This window comes from Xenopus laevis, chromosome 6S (genome assembly GCF_017654675.1).
Source record: "Xenopus laevis strain J_2021 chromosome 6S, Xenopus_laevis_v10.1, whole genome shotgun sequence".
NCBI classification, from domain to species: Eukaryota; Metazoa; Chordata; class Amphibia; order Anura; family Pipidae; genus Xenopus; species Xenopus laevis.
Window position 1 is genome coordinate 79464698 of NC_054382.1, and position 23352 is coordinate 79488049.

Sequence of the window (23352 nt, forward strand, 5' to 3'; positions counted from 1 at the left end):
CTCTGAAGGTCCAGATTTTCGTCTCTTCAATCCTGTTCCAGAGATTTGCCTTACAGGAAGACAAATGTTTGTGTTTTTTTTTAATGATGTGGCACATATTGCTTCACCATATCATTCTCCAGTGCCTCCCTGGGAACTCTATGTAGTGTTAACAGTGCTGCTCGGACCTCCCTTCGAACCCATCTCAATTGAGATGCCCTGACTTACTTGGAAGGTCATGTTCCTAGTGACTGTCTCAACAGCCCTGGAGGTTTTCTGAAATTGGACACTGTCCTGTGTCCCTCCATATTTGATCTTCCATGAAGAAAAGGCATTGTTGTCCTCCAGCAGCTACTATTGCATGCTGAATTTCACAAAATTCTACAGATTTGATACCTTTGCTTCAGCTGAAGCTGCTTTTGGACAAAAAGTGTTTATAAGTTTACCAGTAGCTGCTACCTTGGTTACCTGTTTCTTCCCTCCCAGGTTTGGGACAGCTTTGGTATGTCCTCATGGTTCATGTGTTCCCCAGGACGTATGAGAAAAACGGATTTATTATGTACCTTTAAAACCTTTATCTCTAGTCCTGTGGGAAACACAGGACATCCCAACTTGGAAAGAGGAAATTATCTTTAGTCTCAGCCACATATGTATATAGTTATAGTTGGATTACTGCTTGGTTTTGCTCAGTTCTGATTTCTGATTATCTGGTTATGGAGGAGTGTTATATAGAGGGGGAGGACTTTGAGTTCTTCTGTGTCCTGCTTCCTGATGGGAGGAAATTTAAACCCATGGTTCCTGTGTCCACCATAGGACTAGACCAAAAAGGTTTTAATGGCAAGTATAAATCCCTTCACAGCCATAATTAATGCTACTTTTACTTTTATATTTAAGAATGCATATTGCATAGGCTGCTACTATGGTGACTACTTATATAATGACTTGAACTGGAGTACTTCCTGCTATTTGAGCCTGGGCAGAATGGTTTATTTTACTGAAGCAGGAAGCGTATTTTGATGCTTCCCTGCTCAGGGGGGTATCCAATAACATGTTAATGATATAAGCAGAATATCTTGAAATCTTATTTTAAAAAATGTAATGCACAAATGTTCCCTGAAGAGCAATTTGTTATACAGTCTTAATTTTGATGGTGTAGATTTTAATAGTGTTAAATGGCAAATGAATTTGCAAGTTTAACATTTTATTTTCAATAATATGTGGGTAGCTCTCCATTCATTATGCATGATTCTGTGTTTTCTGTGTTGGCAAAAACAAACCTCACAGGCTCTTGCAAGTCCTTTTAGATATCTACTACTACTAAAGCTATTCAATTCTTCTTCAGTTTTTCCTCCAGTTTAAGTGCCTATGCTGACCCTCATTTCTCCACTTGCTAACTCTGAACAGTTTCCAAACTAGTGTGTACTATAAGCTTGAAACATAGCTTACAAATATGGAGCTCAGGCAGCTGATTCCTAAAAGAAACCAGATGTTTTGTTACCTGCCCATTTTTCAGAGGCCACTTATGAACAGACTGTAGGAAGAGCTCCTCTTTTCTTGAGTTTAGTTTTGATTGGAAAATAATTTTAATATACTATAGAGCTTAGCTAGTGTGCCATACTAAACACTGTGTGACAGTAACTTTTTGGTCCCAGAGTAGTTTAGTAGCATTTTACTATTCACAAGTTCAGAAATGTAACCAGTTCTCAATTTCAAATGAATACATCTTGCACTGCAATTTTATGTTGGATTTTTATTTCAAAACACATTATTTTTATTAAGCATTTTTGGTGTTCGAGAAAAACTTTAAGATACTACTAAAGCATGCTTCTTGCTTAAGCATGTAAATTGCTCCACGTTACTATTTTCTTCACTTTTTATAACAAGAAGACTGCTGCTTCGGGCTGCTACACATGCTATCGGGTAACTGAAATATGCTCTTTGCAGAGTTATGTAATTTTGACATGTTAAGAACATGTTTTCAATGCCCTAAAATAGCCAGCAAACATTCACTAAGATTTTGATTATTAGAAGATAATCAAAATAGATAACATTCCAGAATACTTTTGCATACATATGCAGTGCTTGAAAGGGCCAAGCACTGCATATATATGCAAAACACAGCAATTCCTAGGGCTAAAATCCAATGTTTGCTCTATAGCGCAGATACAGTTGCCTAGTGTAGAGATGTGCAGGAAAGTAAATGAGATGTTGAATATCTTGTTTAATATTACTTTGACATGACTTAATTTTTCTATCCTCAGGAGTTGGATCTACCAGTTTTACCTGAAATTCCATTGCCTCTTAGCACAGCAGCCCTTCCAAGCTTTACATTTTCAACTTTGGCTAGTACTGCTACTTCGCCTATCTCTGCTACTAAACCTGCAGACATTGCGGTAAGTCAGAAAAACTACTGTACAACCAGTGTGTCCCCCCCCTCCCTCTCCCTCTCCCATCTCTTGTATTTATAGAGAACCCTTGCTTTGTTTAGTAGCTCCTGAGGATTCCCTGGTGCATGAACAGCAAAATGTGCTGTCCTTGATGATGCTTAACTGCTAGCTCAGTAGGCAAAGAAATTCAGGGTGTTGGTTTTGAGATGGCTAGTACACAACTGTTGCCTCTATCCACCTCTTGTGGGTCGCGTTTTTCTGGACCCGCACGTCACTAAACTGTTTTGTTTATTTATACTTTATTTTCTAAAACATTTACTATAGCTTGTAGTTACTGTTACTAATTGTCCACCATTGTTGGTATTTACATTTTTGTTTATTCTGAGATTTTAATGGTTTAATGTGTTGCACTAAATGTGTAAAGGGGTGTTTCACCTTCCAAACACTTCAGTTGTTTTCAGATTGTTCAGCAGAAATAAAGGCTTTTTTCCAATTGTTTTCCATGTTTTATCTTTTAACGGTTTTAAAAAATGTAAGTTTAAATTGTAATGCTCCTTTCTTTGGCGTTCCATTCTGGCATCTCCGTAATCCAGGTGCAGATTCTAAGATGTTAAAATGAGCTACAGTACTAGATACATTTCTCTGTTTCTGTGGAACATTAGCAACTATCGACAACTATGTCCTAGTGCATTAATTTTCTTCGAACATTGGTATAGGTACTGTTTGTTTGCTAGACTTGGCTGTTGTAATCTAGCCCCCTGAGGTTGTAGAAGGCATTATTGGTAAGTTTCATGTTTATGTACAAGCATACGCAGCCCTGCATTTCTATTCTCTGATCTTTTGGGTGTTGACAGGATATAAGGGCTTTAATAATATTTTGAGGTATAAATGCTATGGCAAAAGAAGGTTGCATAAGCATTTTTATTTTGACAATGAATTTTAAAATGAAATTACAATAGTATGTTATATGACTTTTATTTATGTTTTTAATTGATTTTGTTACAGACATGTGTCTTAACCAGCAGTAGCCCATTGTTCACATTTTCATCCCCTATCGTGAAATCAACTGAATCAAATGCTCAATCTCCTGGGTCACCTGTAAGTACCAATTATTTGATTAAAATACATGTGTTTATAATATTCATGCATCCCAAGTTTCCCTATTAAGTCGAGAGTTGTTAAAGCTATTCTGCACATAAAATTCTCTGTGTATGTAAAGATTTCTTACTGCAACAGTGGTGGTTAAAATATGCTACAATTTAGCATCTTTCTGTTCAACCTGAGGCCCCTGATACTTGGGGAATTTTTTCCCCCCTGTTTTGTTGGCTTCTAGGTCTGCCTGCAACCCCTCTGGTTGTGTACAATATAGAGCTTTTCAGTCACATTGTATTTGGAATTGTATCGAGCAAGAGGGCTTTTTGTCTTCTGCCGTCTTTCTGCACAACAACACACGTGCCATTGGACTAAAGTTAATGGTACATGTATACAATCAAAAGCGGAGAACAGAGGAACAAACTTGCAGAATAACTGCTAAAGTGCAAATTTATTATAGTCCACACAACATGTTTCGGGCGTCACAGGCCCTTTTTCACTTGAAAAAGGGCCTGTGACGCCCGTAACATGTTGTGTGGACTATAATAAATTTGCACTTTAGCAGTTATTCTGCAAGTTTGTTCCTCTGTTCTCCGCTTTTGATTGTATACAAGATTTGAGGTGTGTGGACGGAGCACCTGTGAGACAGTGGGACTGGCTACATTGCTGCTTTCTACGTGTATTAAATACAAAGTTACATGTTAGTGATGTGCAGGTCAGCCTGATACCCGCGGGTCAGGCGGGTTCTGCAGATCGCTGGCAGGTTGGGGTTGAGCCTTTCCGCCTGCTCTCCCCGCCCTTGACCTTACACTGCTGTCTTCCAACCTCCAGCTTCCGATTTTGTAGGGGCTGTGCCTGCCTGCCCCTTTTGTGACATAATCGGTGGTGCAGGTGTATAAAAGGAGGGGGAAAGCCAGATGTCGGCAGACACGGATTGGGAGGGAGCAGGTCTAGTTTTTCTCGACCCGCACATCACTAGAGACACTTAGTACACCACCATGTTTCAGGTTATTGAAACAAATATACACACTTGCTTGTGATACATTACTGGACTACATTGTAATATTTCAGGTAACCAAGTCATGACCCATTCCGAGACTACTTCTGGGAACTCACCTTATCAACCCAGCAACAGAATTTGCTGATTGGTTTCGCCAGATATGAACACTTTTTTAGTGATCCTGTAAGGTGGTTCACCTTAAAACAACTACCGTATATACTCGAGTATAAAAATTCTACCTCGGCTTATACTCGCGTCAGTGGCAGTGCACATTCCGCCAAAGCTCCAACCAAGCTTTCCCCTCCTCTGTGGGAAGTTTCTTACCTGCAGGGAAACGCTGGGAAGGTTCGCAGCAGACTCGCAGCAGCACATTTTGATCTCGCTCCCCCAAAACAAACAGCGCAAAGGTGGTAGCAGCAGCGCGATCAGTGGGAATCTATATCAAAACCCACATGATCTGTAACGTCAGCATGCGCGCCACCCGCATGGTGGGTTTTGATGTAATTCCCCACTGATCACGCTGCTGCTCCCACCATTGCGCTGTTTGTTCTCACCACGTTATTTTGCCACTTATTTGCACACAAAAACTGATGCAGCTACAGTGCTAAAATTGTAAAATATTGCAGGTGCTACTTGTCTGCTTTGTCTGTCATTTTTAATAATTCTAATTTTCAAAACATAAAATCACAATGTTTATACTGGAACTCACGTGAGAATGACCAGAATACACTTTAATATTGATTTGTTTTTCAGTTCCCAGTCATACAAAGCAGTAAAATACCTTGGCACTTTTTAAATTAAAAGACTAAACAAAGGGGATATCATTTTAACATTTTTTCTTTTATGAAACTACAGAATGGTATTAATGTTACCAAGCCATGGAGAACGGCTGCAATCCCATACTGTTTTTTTAAAACGCAAAGGTTTAACTAATATTATTATTAAATATATCTATCTACAAATACAAATAAACAAAAGGATCCTGCTTGTCTAACGGTCTTAGTTGTGTCTAGGCTTATACTCGAGTCAATAAGTTTCCCCAGTTTTCGGAAGTAAAATTAGGTACCTCGGCTTATACTCGGGTCGGCTTATACTCGAGTATATACGGTAGTTGTTTTAAGATAGATCACCAGAAATAATGACTTTTTCCAATGATTTTCTGTGTGACCGTTTTTCTTCTATTGAAGTGTCTGTCTTTTTTCACCTTCTGAAGCAGCTCTGGGAGGGAGGGGGGTCGCCGACCGTGTAAACTGTTCTAAATGGATACATTTAGTTGATACATTTCTTATCTTTGTCCCTGCTGAGCAGCATCTCTGGGTTTCATTACAGGCAGCTGTTAGAATTGATACAATAGTTGCTAATACTCCAGAGATGCTGCTGAGAAATGTATCAACAAAATGTTGCTAAATTGTAACAGTTTAGAGTCTGCACCTGAATTACTGAGCTGCCAGACAAACACCAGAGACAGGGACATTCAACTTTAAACTTAGATTTTGGAAAAACATTAAAAAAGAAATAATGGAAAGTAATTGAAAAAAGTCTTTATTTCTGGGAACAATCTAAAAACAACTGAATTGAAAAATGTGTTTGGAAGGTGAACAACCCTTTTAAGGGTTCCTTAATTACAGATAGAAGTACAGATTTTTTTTTGTGAGTGAAACTAATACAGCAGTTCAGTTCAATCAGCAGTTAGATCAGGCGCCGTTCCGGAAAATAAGAAATGGTGGGTTAACGACATTGCTTTACACATTTTGGGAAAGAGTCCCTTAATTATGGGAGTCTTATTGCTGATTGGATTCATATTACAGTTGGGATGCTGGTGGCTGAGCACCCGAAGCTTCGTGCATCCGAATGGAGTGGCACTGTGTGGTGCGGTGAGTCTAGAGTAGTCCTGCGCGGGTCCATTTTATGGCACCCCGACCCGTACCCGCAGAACAAAAGGAGTAAATATCACTATTGAGAAGACCGTGGCCCGACCCTCGTCTTTACCCACACCCAGAACTTCTCCCCTCAACCCGCAAGGTACTGCAGGTTTTTGCGGGAAACCCGCGAGTACACGACCCGCTGCAGGACTCTTAGTCTAGAGCAGTCATTTTCTATTGACTTCCTGAATGAAACGAATAGATGCATGCGATTAACATGACTACAAGTGTTGATGGTAGACGTAGAGGGACATGATCTGCTGGGGGATTTTTGTATTTCAAGGTTATGGGAAAAGTAATATTTAATTATAAGGGTTGAATAAATAAAATTAAGGGGATAGAGAAAATAGATTATATAGTACTTTTACACTAAAAGGACAGCTAGATGTGTGTACACACGCACACCATCCTGCAATAACAAAATTATATTAATCTTTACCGAATGCTAAATAACTCTGCACTCATTTTCTTTTGGTAGGTTGATTTCACTTTCAGTGTACCAACAGTAAAAGTGTCTTCTGCAATATCTGTAGAGAGCAATGTGTCTGCTGTAAGTAGCATAGGTAAGTACTACACAGCTCCGTTTTAAACCCTTGATGCACCAGTATTGTTTGCTAGACCAGCATTTATCCAGCATAGATTAATATTTAACCTGAAAACAACTTTGTCAGCACTATAGATTTTAGGATCTGGCAACAAAAAGGGCTAAAGGCACATTTATTTTTTGTGTGTGTGTGTGTCAACAGCTTGAAGAAACAGCAGGAAAAATGCTAATATGAAGAACTAAATAGCAGAGTCTTTTCCCTACTAGTGCCTCTCTTTTTTGGAAAAAACTATACAGGCCTGTGGAAATACTAACAGAGCACCATGCTGCCACCGTACACTATTTATATGCATCTCCACTTCTATGATGTTTTCTTTTTCCCTTCCCCCTTTCTGGGGCCTCTCTTCCCCTTAAACAATCCCCTTAAACAATCCCTTTAGCAGTTGGATTAACTGAGAATTGCCACACCCTCCAGTGATTGTTGACTAATCTTGGACCCAAGTCCAGTGTTTCTCTCCACTAAAAGTACAGAGGTCCTGGTATATTTGTATCTGTAAAATAAAGATTAAAGGAAAGTACACCCTCAATTTTTCCAATCTGTTTCACAGTTTTGCAGCCAGATCACCGAACCAAGATATAGTTTTAATCCGTGCCAAAGGCTTTATAGCAGAATCGGCAGAGTTCTGTAATATAGTCCAGCTCAGTGTCTATCCGGAACCATTTTATAAAAGTGTGTTTCTCTGCTTTTAAAGTGCTTCAGTGATTTCCTAAATATAAAATGCTATAGTGATTACTTTTTAAAAAGAAACACCACATGCAGATTTCCCAGATCAGCAACATACAAAAACCCTGATATCAAAGCAGCATATCCATTTCAAAGCCTTTTTTCTTTCTGTGGATACTTTAAAAGCAGGGACAGTAGATATTGCATTTATTTTAAACTTTTCAAGTCACTGAAATACAAAGTATTACTGAAGTGCAAACAATTACTTGTCCAACAGTGTGATGTGAAGGTAGACCTTATAAATGTGATGGTTTTGGATCTGCCGGCATCTTTTCTACATAGAGTTTCACGCACTGTTGCGACCAGATGTGATATCACATCAGATACATTTGGCTGTATTTGACTGAAGCTATATTGACTTCGGATACGCATTGCAGTACTAGTTTTACCATTGCAGTGGTAGTTTTAATTCACAATATTGCAGTTGATTTGCTATTGTTTTTTCTCCCATAGCAATTGGAGCTGCTTATTTTTTTTTTGTTTTGTTTTTTTTTGTTCAGGGCTGTAAACCATATAGTAAAAATCAGGAAATTTAACTTCTGTTCATTTATAGCATATTTAGCTCAAGAAATAATTTGTGGATCAAAAGTAAGTTTGGCATAAGCCCTATTTGTTGCACTTGTGTTGAAGAAGGGGGTTTGTTGCCCTATAACCAGCCTCTGTATTTGGATAAAGGAAGTATAGTGTCCAAACACAAAATATGAAATATAACTTGTGATGATATAAACATAATTTCACTTTGACTAGTTGCAGTGGGTAATTGGGCCTATTTATGATTCTGTGTAAAAAGTGGAGACAAACATTACTGGTCATTTTGCACATAACAACCAATCCGCAACAAATCAGATTTTTGCTTTATATAAGCAACATAACCAGTAATGTTTTAATCCTTTTTACACAGCATGGTAAATAGACCCTTTAGTGAATGAAAAAATATAGATTTGACACTTTGTAGGTCTACTGCACAGGAAAGTAAAAAAAAAAAAAAGCTGTTTTGGATTTTCTTAGGCTAACTCAATATGCAGCATGCTCATAGATCATTAAATGTAGGTGATAGAACATGGTCATAAATTGCCTTGTGTGAGTTCATAGCTGTACTTTTTGTTGCTAAATTTATAGACTTAATAGCTCATGTGTTATTTGTCATCCCAAAGCTAAAATGCACGTAGCTGTGAATAACGGCAGTACAAAGAACACTGACGATGAACAAGTGGGATTCTGTAAACCTGCAAAAACTCTGAAGGAAGGGAGTGTGTTAGATATTTTGAGAAGTCCAGGTATGTATACGTCATTAGTGACTCCATAGCCATGCCACTTTCTTCGTTTTCATTTAAGCTCTAAATGACTGCTCTGACAGCCCTGAGTTCAAAAGACATTGATTAGTTATACGTGTTTAAAAGACAAGGAAAGTTAAACTAAAGAAGTAGGCTTGAAATGTTGTACATTATGTCTCAAAAAGATGCCCCAGTAGCTCCCCATTTTCTTTTCTGATTCACTGCACATGTTTTGTTCTGCTGTCACTAACTGAGCTTAGGGATCGACTCACAATATACAGTACACATAGAATATAAATTTTACATTATAAGGCTGATTAGTAATTTAATATGGATAATTACTACATGACAGCACAGAAACCAGTGCAGATAGCATCTGAATTTAATAATCAGCCCTGTAGCATCAGCTTATATTACAGGCCAACCTCATTTTCTGCTTGATAATTAGTGACAACCCCTAAGCTTAGCTTCTTAACATCTGCTCAGAGCCCACTGAGCATTTGAATGTCAGACACTTTCCAAGATGGTGACCCCCTGTCACAAGTTTGTAGTCCTGGATCATTGCTGCTATTGAGAAGCTGAAACTTTAGACTGGTGCAATAAGTTCAGTATATAAAACATGGCATTTTAAGCCCTATTCATTTTGTTTTGTTCTCATTTAAAATCATGAAGGTTCCATGCAGGATGCTGCCACTCTGCAGAGTGATTTGTCTAAGTTGGAAAACTGGGCAGCAAACTGGAAAATGAGGTTCAATGTTGATAAATGCAAGGTTATGCACTCTGGCAAAAATAATATAAATGCAAGTTATATACTAAAGTGTGTTGGGAGTTTCCTTAAATGAGAAGGATCTAGGGGTTTTTTGTAGATAACAAGTTGTCTAATTCTGGGCAGTGTCATTCTGTGGCTACTAAAGCAAATAAAGTTCTGTCTTGCGTAAAAAGGGCATCAACTCAAGGGATGAAAACATAATTATACCTCTTTATAGGTCCCTGGTAAGGCCTGATCTGGAGTATGCAGTGCAGTTTTGGACTCCAGTCCTTAAGAGGGATAAAAATGAGCTGGAGAGAGTGCAGAGACGAGCAACTAAATTGGTTAGAGGAGAAGATGGAAGACTTAAATTATGAGGGTAGACTGTCAAGGTTGGGGTTGTTTTCTCTGGAAAAAAGGTGATTGCGAGGGGACATGATTACACTTTACAAGTACATTAGATTACATTATAGACAAATAGCAGGGGCCCTTTTTACCCATAAAGTGGATCACCGTACCAGAGGCCACCTCTTTAGACTAGAAGAAAAGAACTTTCATTTGAAGCAACGTAGGGGTTTCTTCACAGTCAGGACAGTGAGGCTGTGGAATGCACTGCCGGGTGATGTTGTGATGGCTGATTCAGTTAATGCCTTTAAGAATGGCTTGGATGATTTTTTGGACAGACATAATATCAAAGGCTATTGTGACACTAAGCTCTATAGTTAGTATAGGTATGGGTAGATAGAATTTGATTAAAAGTAGGGAGGGGTGTATGTATGGATGCTGGGTTTTCATTTGGAGGGGTTGAACTTGATGGACTTTGTCTTTTTTCAACCCAATTTAACTATGTAACTATGTAAAATGACTTGTTTTGTTCAGTAGTAATGAGTTCATCAATAATGATGACAATTGGTCACCAGAAGGAACTAGTTTATATAGGGAACTATAGGGATGTTATCAATTCATAAATATAAATAAATATGCTGGTGTAAATATGGTAAACCAATGTAAACATTGATTGTCTTATTTCCATCTTAATCCTGTGCCCAGTGCAAACATAATGTAGATATAAAGTCTGTCGTGCTACACTTTATTACTTTCACTGTATCCCGTTAAATAGTTTTATGAGCCATTTACTAGTGGTCAGAGTTTTGCGATTCGATGGAAAAAAGCTGGTATAGGATCCTTTATCCAGAAAACTCAGAATTATAGAAATGCTGTCTCCCACGCACTCCATTATAATCAGATTATACAATTTTTTTTAAAAAAAAAATGATTTCCCTTTTCTGTATAATAACAAAACAGTCTCTTGTACATGATATAAACTAAAATATAATTCATCTTTATTGGAAGCAAAACCAGCCTATTGGTTTTATTGTTTCCATGATTTTCTAGTAGACTTAGATGAAGATTCAAATTACGGAAAGATCTGTAATCCGGCAAACCCCAGGTCCTGAGCATTTTGGATAACCTGTGCCATACCTGTAGTACTTTTACAGGATTTCTGAAACTGCATAAACATTAGAGAGGAAGTAAAGTGGGTTAGCTCTAATTTGTTTGCTTTATTATTCTGGTATGGATCATGACCTGTTGCTGCTTATGCATGTGGAATAGGGATGCACCGAATCTGCTATTTTGGCATTCGGATGAACCGTGTCCAAGCTCTAATTTGCTTATTGCTAATGTGTGCAAAAAAATCACAATTTTACAGTTTACAGTTTGTGACAAGTCGCATTTTGAAAAAGGCTAAATCACAAAATATGTTGCCATTTTGACATTGGAGAGTTTAGTCATGAACAAAGCAAAAATGTCAGTGGGCCATCGTTTTTGGAAACCTAACCCATTTTATACATAATCGATTTTGTCCATTGTCTTAATGCATTTCCTGTGTTCTTTGTGTTGCAGGCTTTTCATCTTCACCTTCCCAGGTGACTTCAGCATTTACTCCTAACAGAAGCACACCAACCCTCACAAAGACTGTGGGAAATACATTCTCCCCTGCAAAAGTATCATTGGGTGTAGGAAGCAAGCAAGGTTTGGGACTTTGGCAGTGTAGTGCATGTTTTCATGAGAATATGTTATCTGATAGCAACTGTATTGCTTGCTCTGCTGAAGCATCCAAGAAACTACCTGCTTCACCACCAAGTAGCAATACAAAAAACACTGTTCCTCTTTCTAGTGAACCAGGACTAGGCGACCTATTTAAACTGCCCGCAGGCATGTGGAATTGTGACACTTGTTTAGTGCAGAACAAAGCAGAAGTAACAAAGTGCGTTGCTTGTGAAACCCCCAAACCTGGGACAAGCATGAAAGCTACCTTGTTGATACCTTCCACCACGAAGGCTATAAATCCAGCCACAAATACTCTTGCTTTTGCTTCAAGCATTTCAAATAAAGACGTCTGCAAAAAGCCTATGGGATCTTGGGAGTGCACATCTTGCCATATGCAGAATAAAACGGAGGATAATACATGTGTGGGCTGCACAGCAGAGAAACCAGGTAAGTGAAGAAGTTGGATGTATAAATCTTGATTCCTAGTTCTTCATAGTTTTAATTTTACAAATGCAATGATAAATAAATGTAATATAAACTCATTCTAAAATATACTTTTATTTGTAACCTTTTGGTTGCCGGTGAAAGCTTAAAGCAAAACTATACCCCCAAATGAAAACTTCAGCAACAGATAGTTTATATCAAATTAAGTGGCATTTTATATCAAATTAAGTGGCATATTAAAGAATCTTATGAAACTGGAATATGTACATATTATACATCCAAAACAAGCAGACTAACCCATATAGGTTCATGTAATCAAGTATTAAGTAAAAGTCGACAAAGCATAGAATAACAAAAATCATGGGGGGGGGGGGTAAAGAGTAAAGTTGAAGTTTAAGGCCCAGTCTGGTTTGTGGTGTATTAGGGGTGGGTTAACTTTCTGTTGCCAAAATTTACAGGGGGTATCCCTGATTCAGGTTGCCTAAGAGGGAGCAGAAATCGGGTCAATATTACACAGAATATATTTAAGTAAATATTGCTCTTTTTACATCTCTTGCCTTGAAACACCATTTTGTGATGGTCTGTGTGCTGCCTCAGATCACCTGACCAGAAATACTGCAAGACCGAACTCTGTTAATTGGCTCATGTGACCTAACATGTATAGTTTGTATGGTATGTTTGTGTGCACCGTGAATCCTACGATCCCAGGGGGGCTCGTATATTTTAAATGGCGGGAGGTGCAGAGTTTTAGCCAGGGTTAGGCAGTTGTGATTCATATGTAGAATTGTTTCCTTTTGTTTCAGCACTTCAGTATCCATGTATAATAAAAAATCAACTTGATTTTCATATCACACAAAAATAGAAGGAATCTTCTAAATGCTCTGAACCTTATCCTTAATTTGTATATTCACATTTAAGAAAAAACTCGAGTAGCTTTAATTGTGAACAAAACAGAATCGCGTTTAGTCTAGAGTCGCAAGGGTTTGGTTCAGCTGAACACTGGGAATTTGACTGAATCAAAAGGATTGGTGAGGAAGAAATATATGCGTTTACGTATTGTGTGCCTCTTGGCAAAATAGGATGTTAAAATGCAAGACGTTAAAGCAATAAATTGCCTCTTTCTTTGTAAATTGATTTTATGAGTGCTTATAAAGTCTGTATTCTTAGGAACCATCAAGAGCTTATCTACTGCTGCACCATCAGGGCTGCTGGGAATGTTGGATCAGTTTAAGAAACCAGCTGGCAGCTGGGATTGTGACGTCTGCTTAATACAAAACAAACCAGAGGCCACCAGATGTGTTGCATGTGAAAGTGCCAAGCCAGGCGCCAATGCTGAAATGAAAGGTAGGCATTGTATTTTATTATAAGGCTGAGATGACCTATGACAACGGAGTGTGACAAACATGAGCTATACATGCCAACCTTTAAACTTTTTTTTTTTTTTCTTTTTAAGGAAAGCAAGGCTATAGAAGTTATTGTGGGAATTGTGGTCTTGGTTGGAGGAGGGCTGACTTTAGTCCATAGAATACATAGGACTAATACTTCTCAATAGCAATTTAAATTGTAAAATTGTTTCTTTAATATTGGAAAGCAGTTTTGCTTTTCATATAAAAGAGAATATTAATTTTACAATTTATACTATTTTAACTTTTTTCAGTGGGCTGAGAACACCGAAACACGTTATGTATCAGTGCTTCTCTCTGTACAAACCAGATGTGTTGAAAGCTTTCCTAATTTTTACTTTGTTTTGTTTTTTGTAGGTAGTTTTGATACAGTGAGAAATTCTGTTTCAGCTGCACCCCTTACTTCAGGGCAGATTGGATTGCTAGATCAATTTAAGAAGTCAGCAGGAAGCTGGGATTGTGATGTGTGCCTAGTAGAAAACAAACCAGAAGCCACAAAATGCGTTGCCTGTGAGAGCGCAAAGCCGGGCACCAAAGCAGAGTTAAAAGGTAGGCCTTAAATATAGAGTCATGGAAATGTGTCTTAACGTTGAATACCTTTGTAAAAAATTTTCAAATACAGGTATAGGATCCATTATCCGGAAACCTGTTATCCAGAAAGCTCTGAATTACGTAAAGGCTGTCTCCCATAGACTCCATTATAATCAAATAATCCAAATTTTTACATATCTTTTCCTTTTTCTCTAATAATAAAACAGTACCTTGTACTTGATATGATATAATTAATCCTTATTGGAACCAAAACCAGCCTATTGGGTTTATTTAATGTTTACATGATTTTCTATTAGACCTAAGATATGAAGATCCAAATTACGGAAGGATCTGTTATCTGGAAAATACCAGGTCCCGAGCATTCTGGATAACAGGTACCATACCTGTATTACACTTTAAAGGACACTTAAAAATGGGTACCCCGTTTAATATTTCTATTTGCTTTGTATTATCTAATTGGCTATCCAAACAGTAAAGTTGGCCACACAGTAGTAGATCCAATAGTTAATCGAGGTTGGCCCAAAGGCTAAATGTTTTGATTACAGCAACAGGAATACAATGTGTTGGAGGGAGGACTGCATCAGTGACCCCTCATTCCAATGGGAAAATCTAACCTGTCCAACACCCTATATTTTTCAGGTGGGCCTGTCAGTGGGCCCCATACATGGGAAGATAATCTGTTGAATTGGTCAGAAGGGCCCCAAATGGGCATCTTAAATCAGTTTGTGTGTGGCTTCCTTTAGTTTTATACATTAGCTGCAGGAGCTTTGTTCCTTCCTGAGCATGATCCTCCATATGTTTGTGTTGCACATTTATCAAGCCTGGGCACATTTGCACCTGGGAAGTAACCTATAGCAATCATTCGTTGATTGTTTCTCTCAGCCAGATGCAGGTTGAACAGTGAAAGCAAAAATGTGGTTTCTGTTGGTTGCTGTAAACTTAACCAATGTTGATGCTTCTCAACGGTATTGTTCCTGTACAGTTGAAAGATTTAGCTCCGTTCCTCAGTAAGGTTATGCAACTAATGATTATGTAATCTATTTCCAGGTTTTGGAACATCAACCTTTTCCTCTGGAACAACTGCTCCGACCTTCAAGTTTGGTGTGAAGCCTTCAGATAGCACTGGAGAGTTAAAATCTGGTGAAGCTACAGGCCCTGAAAGTGGCTTTTCTTTTGCCAAACCTGTAGGGGATTTTAAATTTGGTTTAGCGTCTGCATCCACAACAACCGAGGAATCTGGCAAGAAAAGCTTTACATTTGGCTCTTCTACTAACAATCAAGTTTCAGCAGGTTTTAAGTTTGGTGTTACCAGCTCTGCTCAGACAAAAACAGACACCCTAAGCCAGTCTAGCACAAGTGGTTTCAAATTTGGCTCGGTTTCCAACACTGTTTCTCTTGCTCCTGCTGCAATTAGTTCAGGGTTGCAAGTGGCAGCCGCAAACGATGATTCTAATCTTGCCGCTACAGCTGGCTTAAAATCAGTACAAGAGAAAAAGCCTGAAGCACCTACCACGACACCCTTTACTTTTGGTAAAACCGATCAAAATAAAGAGACTGTATCCACTTCTTTTGTCTTTGGAAAGAAAGATGAACAGACAGACTCTGCTCCATCCGGGCAAAAAAAGGATGGGGAAGAACCTAAGCCGTTTCTCTTCGGAAAACCTGGGGCAGCCAAAGATGGCAGTACAGCATCTGCTGGTTTTACTTTTGGAGTGTCTAATCCTACAGAGAAAAAGGATGAACAGCCTGGAAAATCTGTTTTTGCCTTTGGTGCTCAAACTTCAACTACAGGTAACTGCAAAAATATATTAAATAAGACCAGACTCTGTACTGTCAGCATTCTGAGATTGTCACTGAGAATTGCTCACATACAGAGTGCGTGGAAACTCTGCCCTCACTATGGGCGTGATCACCATTTATTTATATAGTTGCTACATAGCAATTTAATTTATGCCAGATGCATAGTCAGAGGGCCAGCTTACAATTGCGTTATACTTCGTCATTTTGCAGTGATAATACAGCTGATTATCTCTTCCCCCCCCACACACACACACCCATCAAACCTTGCATACTTCATATTCTGCTCCAGTAGTGTAGCCCCATTAATCTTGATCAATTGTGTATTTTGTACCTCATCTTACGCATACTCATCTTCTCACCCCCAATGCATCCTCTCACCATTTCACCCCCATGTTATAGTGACCTTTAGACTGTAATCTTCACTGGGACTGGTGTAAATCATGTCTCTGTGAAGCACTTTGTAAATGTGCTAAAGTGTCTATAAAGGGTACTAAACATTATAGTTCCTTCTCCGCGTTCGGAAGAGGCCCTCTAGCAGTACACACTTTCAACGCATTTTTCCTTTCCCAAGGTTTTCCCATTTTTCATTTGAAGGGGAGCCATGGAACTAAATGAAGCTTACTTCTGTAGGAACTGGATTTTCATGCCACGTCCCACAGCCAGCAGCTTTGATTTACCTCCTGCAAGCAGTCGTAAAGTAGTCTGTAGTCTTTTATTTCCTATCAAAAAGCCTTTGACAACTGTTTGAGCTGCAAACTCAAACAGCAAATTGTGATAATCCGACAAAGGGTAGCAGGGTAACTCTGATCAGCTCACTAAATAGTCTGCTCCATCTTTAAGTATTCCTGCCTCAGTTATTCATAGTTTCTGCATTATTTTGTTTAGGGAGCGAGTCCTTTTTGCCATGATATAATTACCATTACATCTGTGTAATGGTTTAAGGCATGTTACAATTTTGTATAGCTTATATTGGGTAAAATAATCCGTATTGAGCAGTAACGTGTATTCAAAATAGGAGAATTACAAGGGTGCCCAAATCTTTCCACAGCCAGTTTTTCACATTTGATTTAATTTCATACAACTGAATGCTGCTTCACTAAAAATCTTTGTTCAGAAAAAAACCCGGATACCCAATATATGCTATATAGAGTTTTGGGTCACTGAATGTGGGGGTACCCCTGGGTTGTTTGAACCTCATATAAAATGTTTGCATTTTTGTTGCTGTGTTGGCTGGTGTGCCCTCTGTAGATCTGGGTTTGTCGCACTTTTGTATTCATGTACTTCATGTTCAAACGTGTTTTGTTTCTTTTTCTAGATGCTGGAGCTTCCAAACAGCCTTTCAGTTTTCTGACCAGTGTCTCCTCCACTGCAGATTCATCAAGTACTTCTGGTGTCTCCAGCAGTGTGTTTGGCAGTGTGACTCAGTCAAGCTCTTCTGTAAACCCTACTAATGTGTTTGGCAGTGCTATTTCAGCAAATGTTCCTGCTGCATCTACTGCTGTATTCGGGAACCTCCCTCCATCAAATGCCCCTGCAGCTCCTAGCACTTTGTTTGGTAATGTTGCTCCCTCCAGTACCCCTTCAGGCTCCAGTGCTTTGTTTGGCTCTACAACCTCATCCAGTTCTCCTGCCAGTTCCACTAGCTTGTTTGGTTCTGCAGCTAAATTGAGTGCTCCTGTAGCTTCTGGAGGTGTATTTAACAGTGCGGCACCTGCTGCCCCGGCATCCACTTCAAGTAGTGTGTTTGGCAATGCAGCTTCTTCCACAAACACTTCTGGGAATTCTGTGAACATATTTGGAAGCTCTGCTGGAACCTCCAGCGCCCCTGGGGCTTTTGTGTTTGGACAGCCAGCTAGTACTGCTAGCACTGTTTTTGGGAACTCGATCGAATCAAAATCGACCTTTGTTTTCTCTGGTCAGGAGAATAAACCAGTGTCCTCTGCAAGTACTTCTGTGACTCCATTTCTATTTGGAGCAGCATCTGCCAGTACTACCCCAGCAGCTCCAAGTTTTAACTTTGGACAAACAAACGCCTCAAATGTGACAGGTAAAAGATTTTTTTTAGCTGATTCTTGAATAATTTTATCTTCTGTATATCAATATGAGTTACCACAACCACTGCAGTGGTTTGCTGAAACCTAATGTACAATTTTGTAAAACCTCCATTAAGAGTAAGGGTTTTCAGACTCTTCCTTAAAGGCACAGAACACTAACCGGCAGTGGACATGAATAGTGTTGATTTAGAATAATGAATACTAGTTTGTTACACGTTTGTTACACTTATTGTGTGTGGCATGCAATAAGTTTTCTTGCCAATATTGCTCTAATTTCATTTTGCATGTAAGCTTACTCGTTGTTACTGCTGCTGTGATCCATTTATTGGTCTCATCAAAGACTTCTGTTTAAAAGTGTGAATGGAAAAGCACAAATATATTCTGGTACAGTTGATATGTTGCAATAGATGCCAATTCATTTTGCCTTGGTCGTTTATTAAAGGGATTGTGTCGTGATTTTTATGATTTAGTTTTTCTTTCTAAATTACCCTGTTTACACTGCAAATAATTCACTCTACAATATAAAATTTCATTCTTGAACCAGCAAGTTTTTTAGTAGTAATATTGGTGTGTAGGCAGCCATCTCAGGTCATTTTGCCCGGTCATGTGCTTTCCGAAAGAGCCATCATTTAAGGATGGAACTGCTTTCTGGCAGGCTTTTGTTTCTCCTACTCAATATAACTGAATGTGTTGCAGTGGGACCTGGATTTTAACTATTGAGTGCTGTTCTTAGGACGCGTGTAGATTCAGGGAGATTTAGTCTCCCGGGCGACAAATTGCCTCTTCTTCGGACGACTAATCTCCCCAAACTGCCTTCCCGCTGGCTAGAATCTAAATCGCCAGCAGGATGGCGACTTCGGAAAACGAATCGCTCAGAGTGCATCCCGCCGGCGGGAAGGCAGTTCGGGTAGATTACTTGCCCGAAGAAGAGGCGATTTGTTGCCGGGTGACTAAATCTCCCCGAATCTCCACGTGTCTCTCTGCCCTTAGATCTACCAGGCAGTTGTTATCTTGTGTTATGGAGCTGCTATCTGGTTACCTTCCCATTGTTCTGTTACAGGCAGCTGGGAAATTGACTATGTCTAGCCCCATGTCAGATTTCAAAATTAGATATAAAGAAATTAGTTTGCTCTTTTGTGAAACTGATTTAGGTGCAGAATTCTGCTGGAGCAGCACTATTAACTGATGTATTTTGAAAAAAATGGCAGTATCCCTTTAAGCTTCAGATTACTTTAAAAGGATCCATTGGAAGGTTACTCTTTTTGTCAGCTTTAACAGTTGGTGACCGCAAGACAATGCACCTATAAACAATTATTCCATACTCTTACATTCTCTGTTGCTCCTTTTAATAATGTGCATTTTTAAAACTTATTCTAATTATTTTAATTGCAAATTACAGCTTTAATGAGGTGTTAGTGTAAAAAGTGTGCAAATAACTTGCAGCTGTATTACTATGTGCCAGTGGGAGTCTTAGGTGCTACTGTTGAACGAGAAAAGTCTGTATTATGGCACATGGGGAGCTTTTGTATTGTTCCTGTTGCCAAATATCCCGTTGAACATAAAGCAGCCATGTAGCAGGTTTAAATAAAGTATCTTCACTAACGGGAGGGAGCATCAGTGTGCAGTTTAAGCAAAGCAATACAGGATCTGTTCAAGTAAATCAAACTAAGACTGAACAAGGTTCTTTTTCTTAAAGTGATACTGTCATGGGAAAAAACATTTTTTTTCAAAATGAATCAGTTAATAGTGCTGCTCCAGCAGAATTCTGCACTGAAATCCATTTCTCAAAAGAGCAAACAGATTTTTTTATATTCAATTTTGAAATTTGACACGGGGCTAGACATATTGTCAATTTCCCAGCTGCCCCAAGTCATTTGACTAGTGCTCTGATAAACTTCAATCACTCTTTACTGCTGTACTGCAAGTTGGAGTGATATCAATCAATGAGAAGGTAACCAGATAACAGCTCCCTAACACAAGATAACAGCTGCCTGGTAGATCTAAGAACAACACTCAATAGTAAAAACCCATGTCCCACTGAGACACATTCAGTTACATTGAGAAGGAAAAACAGCAGCCTGCCAGAAAGCATTTCTCTCCTAAAGTGCAGGCACAAGTCACATGACCAGGGGCAGCTGGGAAATTGACAAAATGTCTAGCCCAATGTCAGATTTCAAAATTGCATATAAAAAAAATCTGTTTGCTCTTTTGAGAAATGGATTTCAGTGCAGAATTCTGCTGGAGTAGCACTATTAACTGATGCGTTTTGAAAAAAACATGTTTTCCGATGACAGGATCCCTTTAATATAGAAATTTGCTGTTTGTAAGATTTCTACTCTAAGCCTGAAAATATAAATTTTAGATTTGTAATAATGTGTTTTTTTTTGGTTGACTTTAGGCAGTAGCTCTTCTCCATTTATCTTTGGCACTGGCTCAACTGGCCCTGCTTCATCAAGCTTAACTGCCAATCCCGTGCCAGCATTTGGGCAAAGTGCTAACCCGTCTACTGCACCTGCTTTTGGTTCTTCAACTTTAGTGTTTCCAGCTGGTAATCCTCAGCAAGTGCCAGCCTTTGGGTCTAGTAGTTCCCAACCCCCTGTGTTTGGGCAGCAAGCCGCTCAGCCTTCTTTTGGATCATCTGCTGCACCCAGCGCTGGTAAGTAACCGCTTAATATCAAGGCACTGGAAAATATTATATTTTATACACCCATATTTGTTCAGCTAGATGTTCAAAAGTTAACTTTTTATACACATTGCAGTTCGCATTTAATGGCCACTGACAAATCGCCAGCTTTTAGTTTTTGTTTTAAAATGTAATTTTTTTTCTCATCCATCTGCCTTCATGCTGCCAGCTGATCGTCCTACTGGGGTATAATGGATATATTGTACTTAAGTGACACATTGCCCTTACATTATGTCTGTGTTTTCTTTTTTAGGATCTGGTTTTCAGTTTGGCAACAACCCAAACTTCAACTTTACCAGCACAAATTCTTCAAGTGGAGTCTTCACTTTTAATGCAAATTCAGAATCCACCACCCAGCCACCTGCACCAGGCTTTATGTTTAATGCAGTCACACCAGGCTTTAACAAAGGGTAAGAGCACTAACCTATCTGACTATGGGGCAGATTTATCAAGGGCCGAATTGAAAATTAATAAATCGCCACCTAAAACCTGCCAAGTTTATGGGAGTTATTTGGAGTTGTTTGAGCCTTCCTGACATTCAAGTGTTTTTTGGGAGAGAAAAAAAAAATAGATCTTTTAAAACTCTAATCTAATTAGATTATAATTTAATTTGAGTTTTTGGTCGATCCTATTCACCCAATATTAAAAAAATGTATTTCGATTGGTCAAATTTAAAAATTATGGCGATTTAATAAAAAAACTCGCATGAATTCAACCAAATCAGCCGTAGCCTATATATGGCCAACATAACCGACCCAGTGCTCCTTGCACTCAGCATTCCTTATGATGGAGTGCCGAAATAATTCTGTCCTGGGATTTAGCAAAGGGGGGAAAATGGCACTACTATGGCTCATTGTTGCTAATGTAAGGAAATTCCTGACCCAAAACTTTTGCATATGGTTACTCCAGTGAGGTATGAACAATAGGGAGTAAACACGAACTATGAACAATAGGGAGTAAACATGGGGTATAAATAATAGGGAGTAAACATGGGGTATAAACAATAGGAAATAAACATGAGGTATGAATAATAGGGAGTAAGCCATAAAAGATACAAAGGAGGAGCTGTACTAAATCAAGTGGACATGATGCCTCTTACTGTTCAGTGTGTTAGTGAATTGTCAATAGAATTGAGTAAAAGCAGACAAAACTTTAGTTGAAGCAGAGCAAAGAATCCCTCCTAATCATTCTCATCTTCCGAAATAATTGTCTGCGTCATACAATGTGAAATACTTTGCCGTGTATAACTAGTGCTTTTATTTCTTCAGAACGAATGGCAGGACAACTCCAGCATCTTCTATTTCTAATCGGAAGATAAGGACGGCCAGAAGAAGAAAATAATCGAATGTGTAATCGTTCTTTCAAGAAATGAATGGTGTCCCACATTGTGCAAATCCTGGAGTGTACCTCAAGCTGTGTGTAGTGGGAGTCAGATCAGCCCAAGGACAATATAAATAATATGCTGAAACTTTTGTCTCTTTTTTTTTTTTTTTTCCTCTGTAATTAAAACATGGTGATGGGAATTTTCTTAACCAAGAAATCTGATTCCGGCACCTCCTTTGTTACCTGACTTGGCATGATGTGGCTATACAAGTGTTTATAGCCTGCACAGCGAATGGCTTTTGTATAATACCTCTTTCATCCGCACCACTATTTTATTGATGCTTTCAAATTGTAATTATGAGCGAGGGGCCGTGTATAGGTTAGAGACTGACGACCTATTTCTATGCCGCAGTTGTGCTGGTGAATGTGTCAAGTTGAGAGTAGTGTGCACCAAAACTTTTCTGGTTGTGGAAGACTGATACGTGGATGGTCCTTACGTGGGACATGCTCAATCTGTAGTTCTCTGTTTCAAACATGCCTTTTCTTCTCCTCCTCCTCCTTCACCCGTTTTCATTCAGCTCTTGTCATCTTTACTTTCCTCCATTATTTTATTCTATTCATGTAAATACATTTGTTTCCTACGTGTACCCTTCAGCATAACCTAAATCTGTGAACTTGAAGTTTTAATTTTTTTTTTTTCCGTTTTACTGCAAATCTCCCCTTTGTTTAGAAGTGTCTCAGATTTTATTATGTAAGTCTCATTATTCAAAGTTGCCTAAATCCATTAAAAAAAAAAAGTCTTTAAAGAAAATTGGAAATTCTTTAAAGTGTTTATTGGCTTTTCTGATCCATTTTTGTTTGGACCAAAAACCAGGATTGTACAAAGTATTAAGTATATATTTTTATATTTACAGAAATGGACTGTGGTGACTTTGGATAATAAGTTTAATATTAAAGCCATGTTTATTACAGTATAATTAACATGTTAAATGCCATCAATAAAATTATAAAATACAATTTGTTTTAACGCTACAAATGAAGTGCTCATGCCTTGCATGTTTTGCAACTGTCGGATCAAAATGGCACATGGATGCAATGCAACAATTTCATTTGCTCCATGATCCACATCTAAAGCTTTTTGCACCTAAAACAAAATGCAGAGCAGATGGAAATGTCTGAAACATCCAGTTGTAAGTACATGGGAATCCAGCAGCTGCTTTACACATATTCCATGGGCAAATATAAATTGCACTGCAAAAATTCAAGCAACTTAGTAGATGTACAAAAAAATTTTCATTCCTATCAAAGGTA

General features: G+C 38.6%; 1 protein-coding gene across 1 annotated transcript in view; it reads left to right on the forward strand.

The window, feature by feature from the left end:
- nup153.S (nucleoporin 153kDa S homeolog) overlaps window positions 1–23058 on the forward strand; it is a 51091-nt gene extending 28033 nt beyond the window's left edge. The window contains exons 12-23 of the mRNA XM_018269499.2: window positions 2241–2372; window positions 3372–3464; window positions 6859–6943; window positions 8863–8985; window positions 11636–12229; window positions 13394–13570; window positions 13987–14178; window positions 15229–15972; window positions 17297–18028; window positions 20434–20691; window positions 20972–21128; window positions 21987–23058. Of these exons, the coding sequence (XP_018124988.1) occupies window positions 2241–2372; window positions 3372–3464; window positions 6859–6943; window positions 8863–8985; window positions 11636–12229; window positions 13394–13570; window positions 13987–14178; window positions 15229–15972; window positions 17297–18028; window positions 20434–20691; window positions 20972–21128; window positions 21987–22059 (3360 nt within the window). The 3' untranslated portion in view covers window positions 22060–23058. The remainder of the gene's footprint in view (window positions 1–2240; window positions 2373–3371; window positions 3465–6858; window positions 6944–8862; window positions 8986–11635; window positions 12230–13393; window positions 13571–13986; window positions 14179–15228; window positions 15973–17296; window positions 18029–20433; window positions 20692–20971; window positions 21129–21986) is intronic.
- Window positions 23059–23352: the final 294 nt, after the last annotated feature.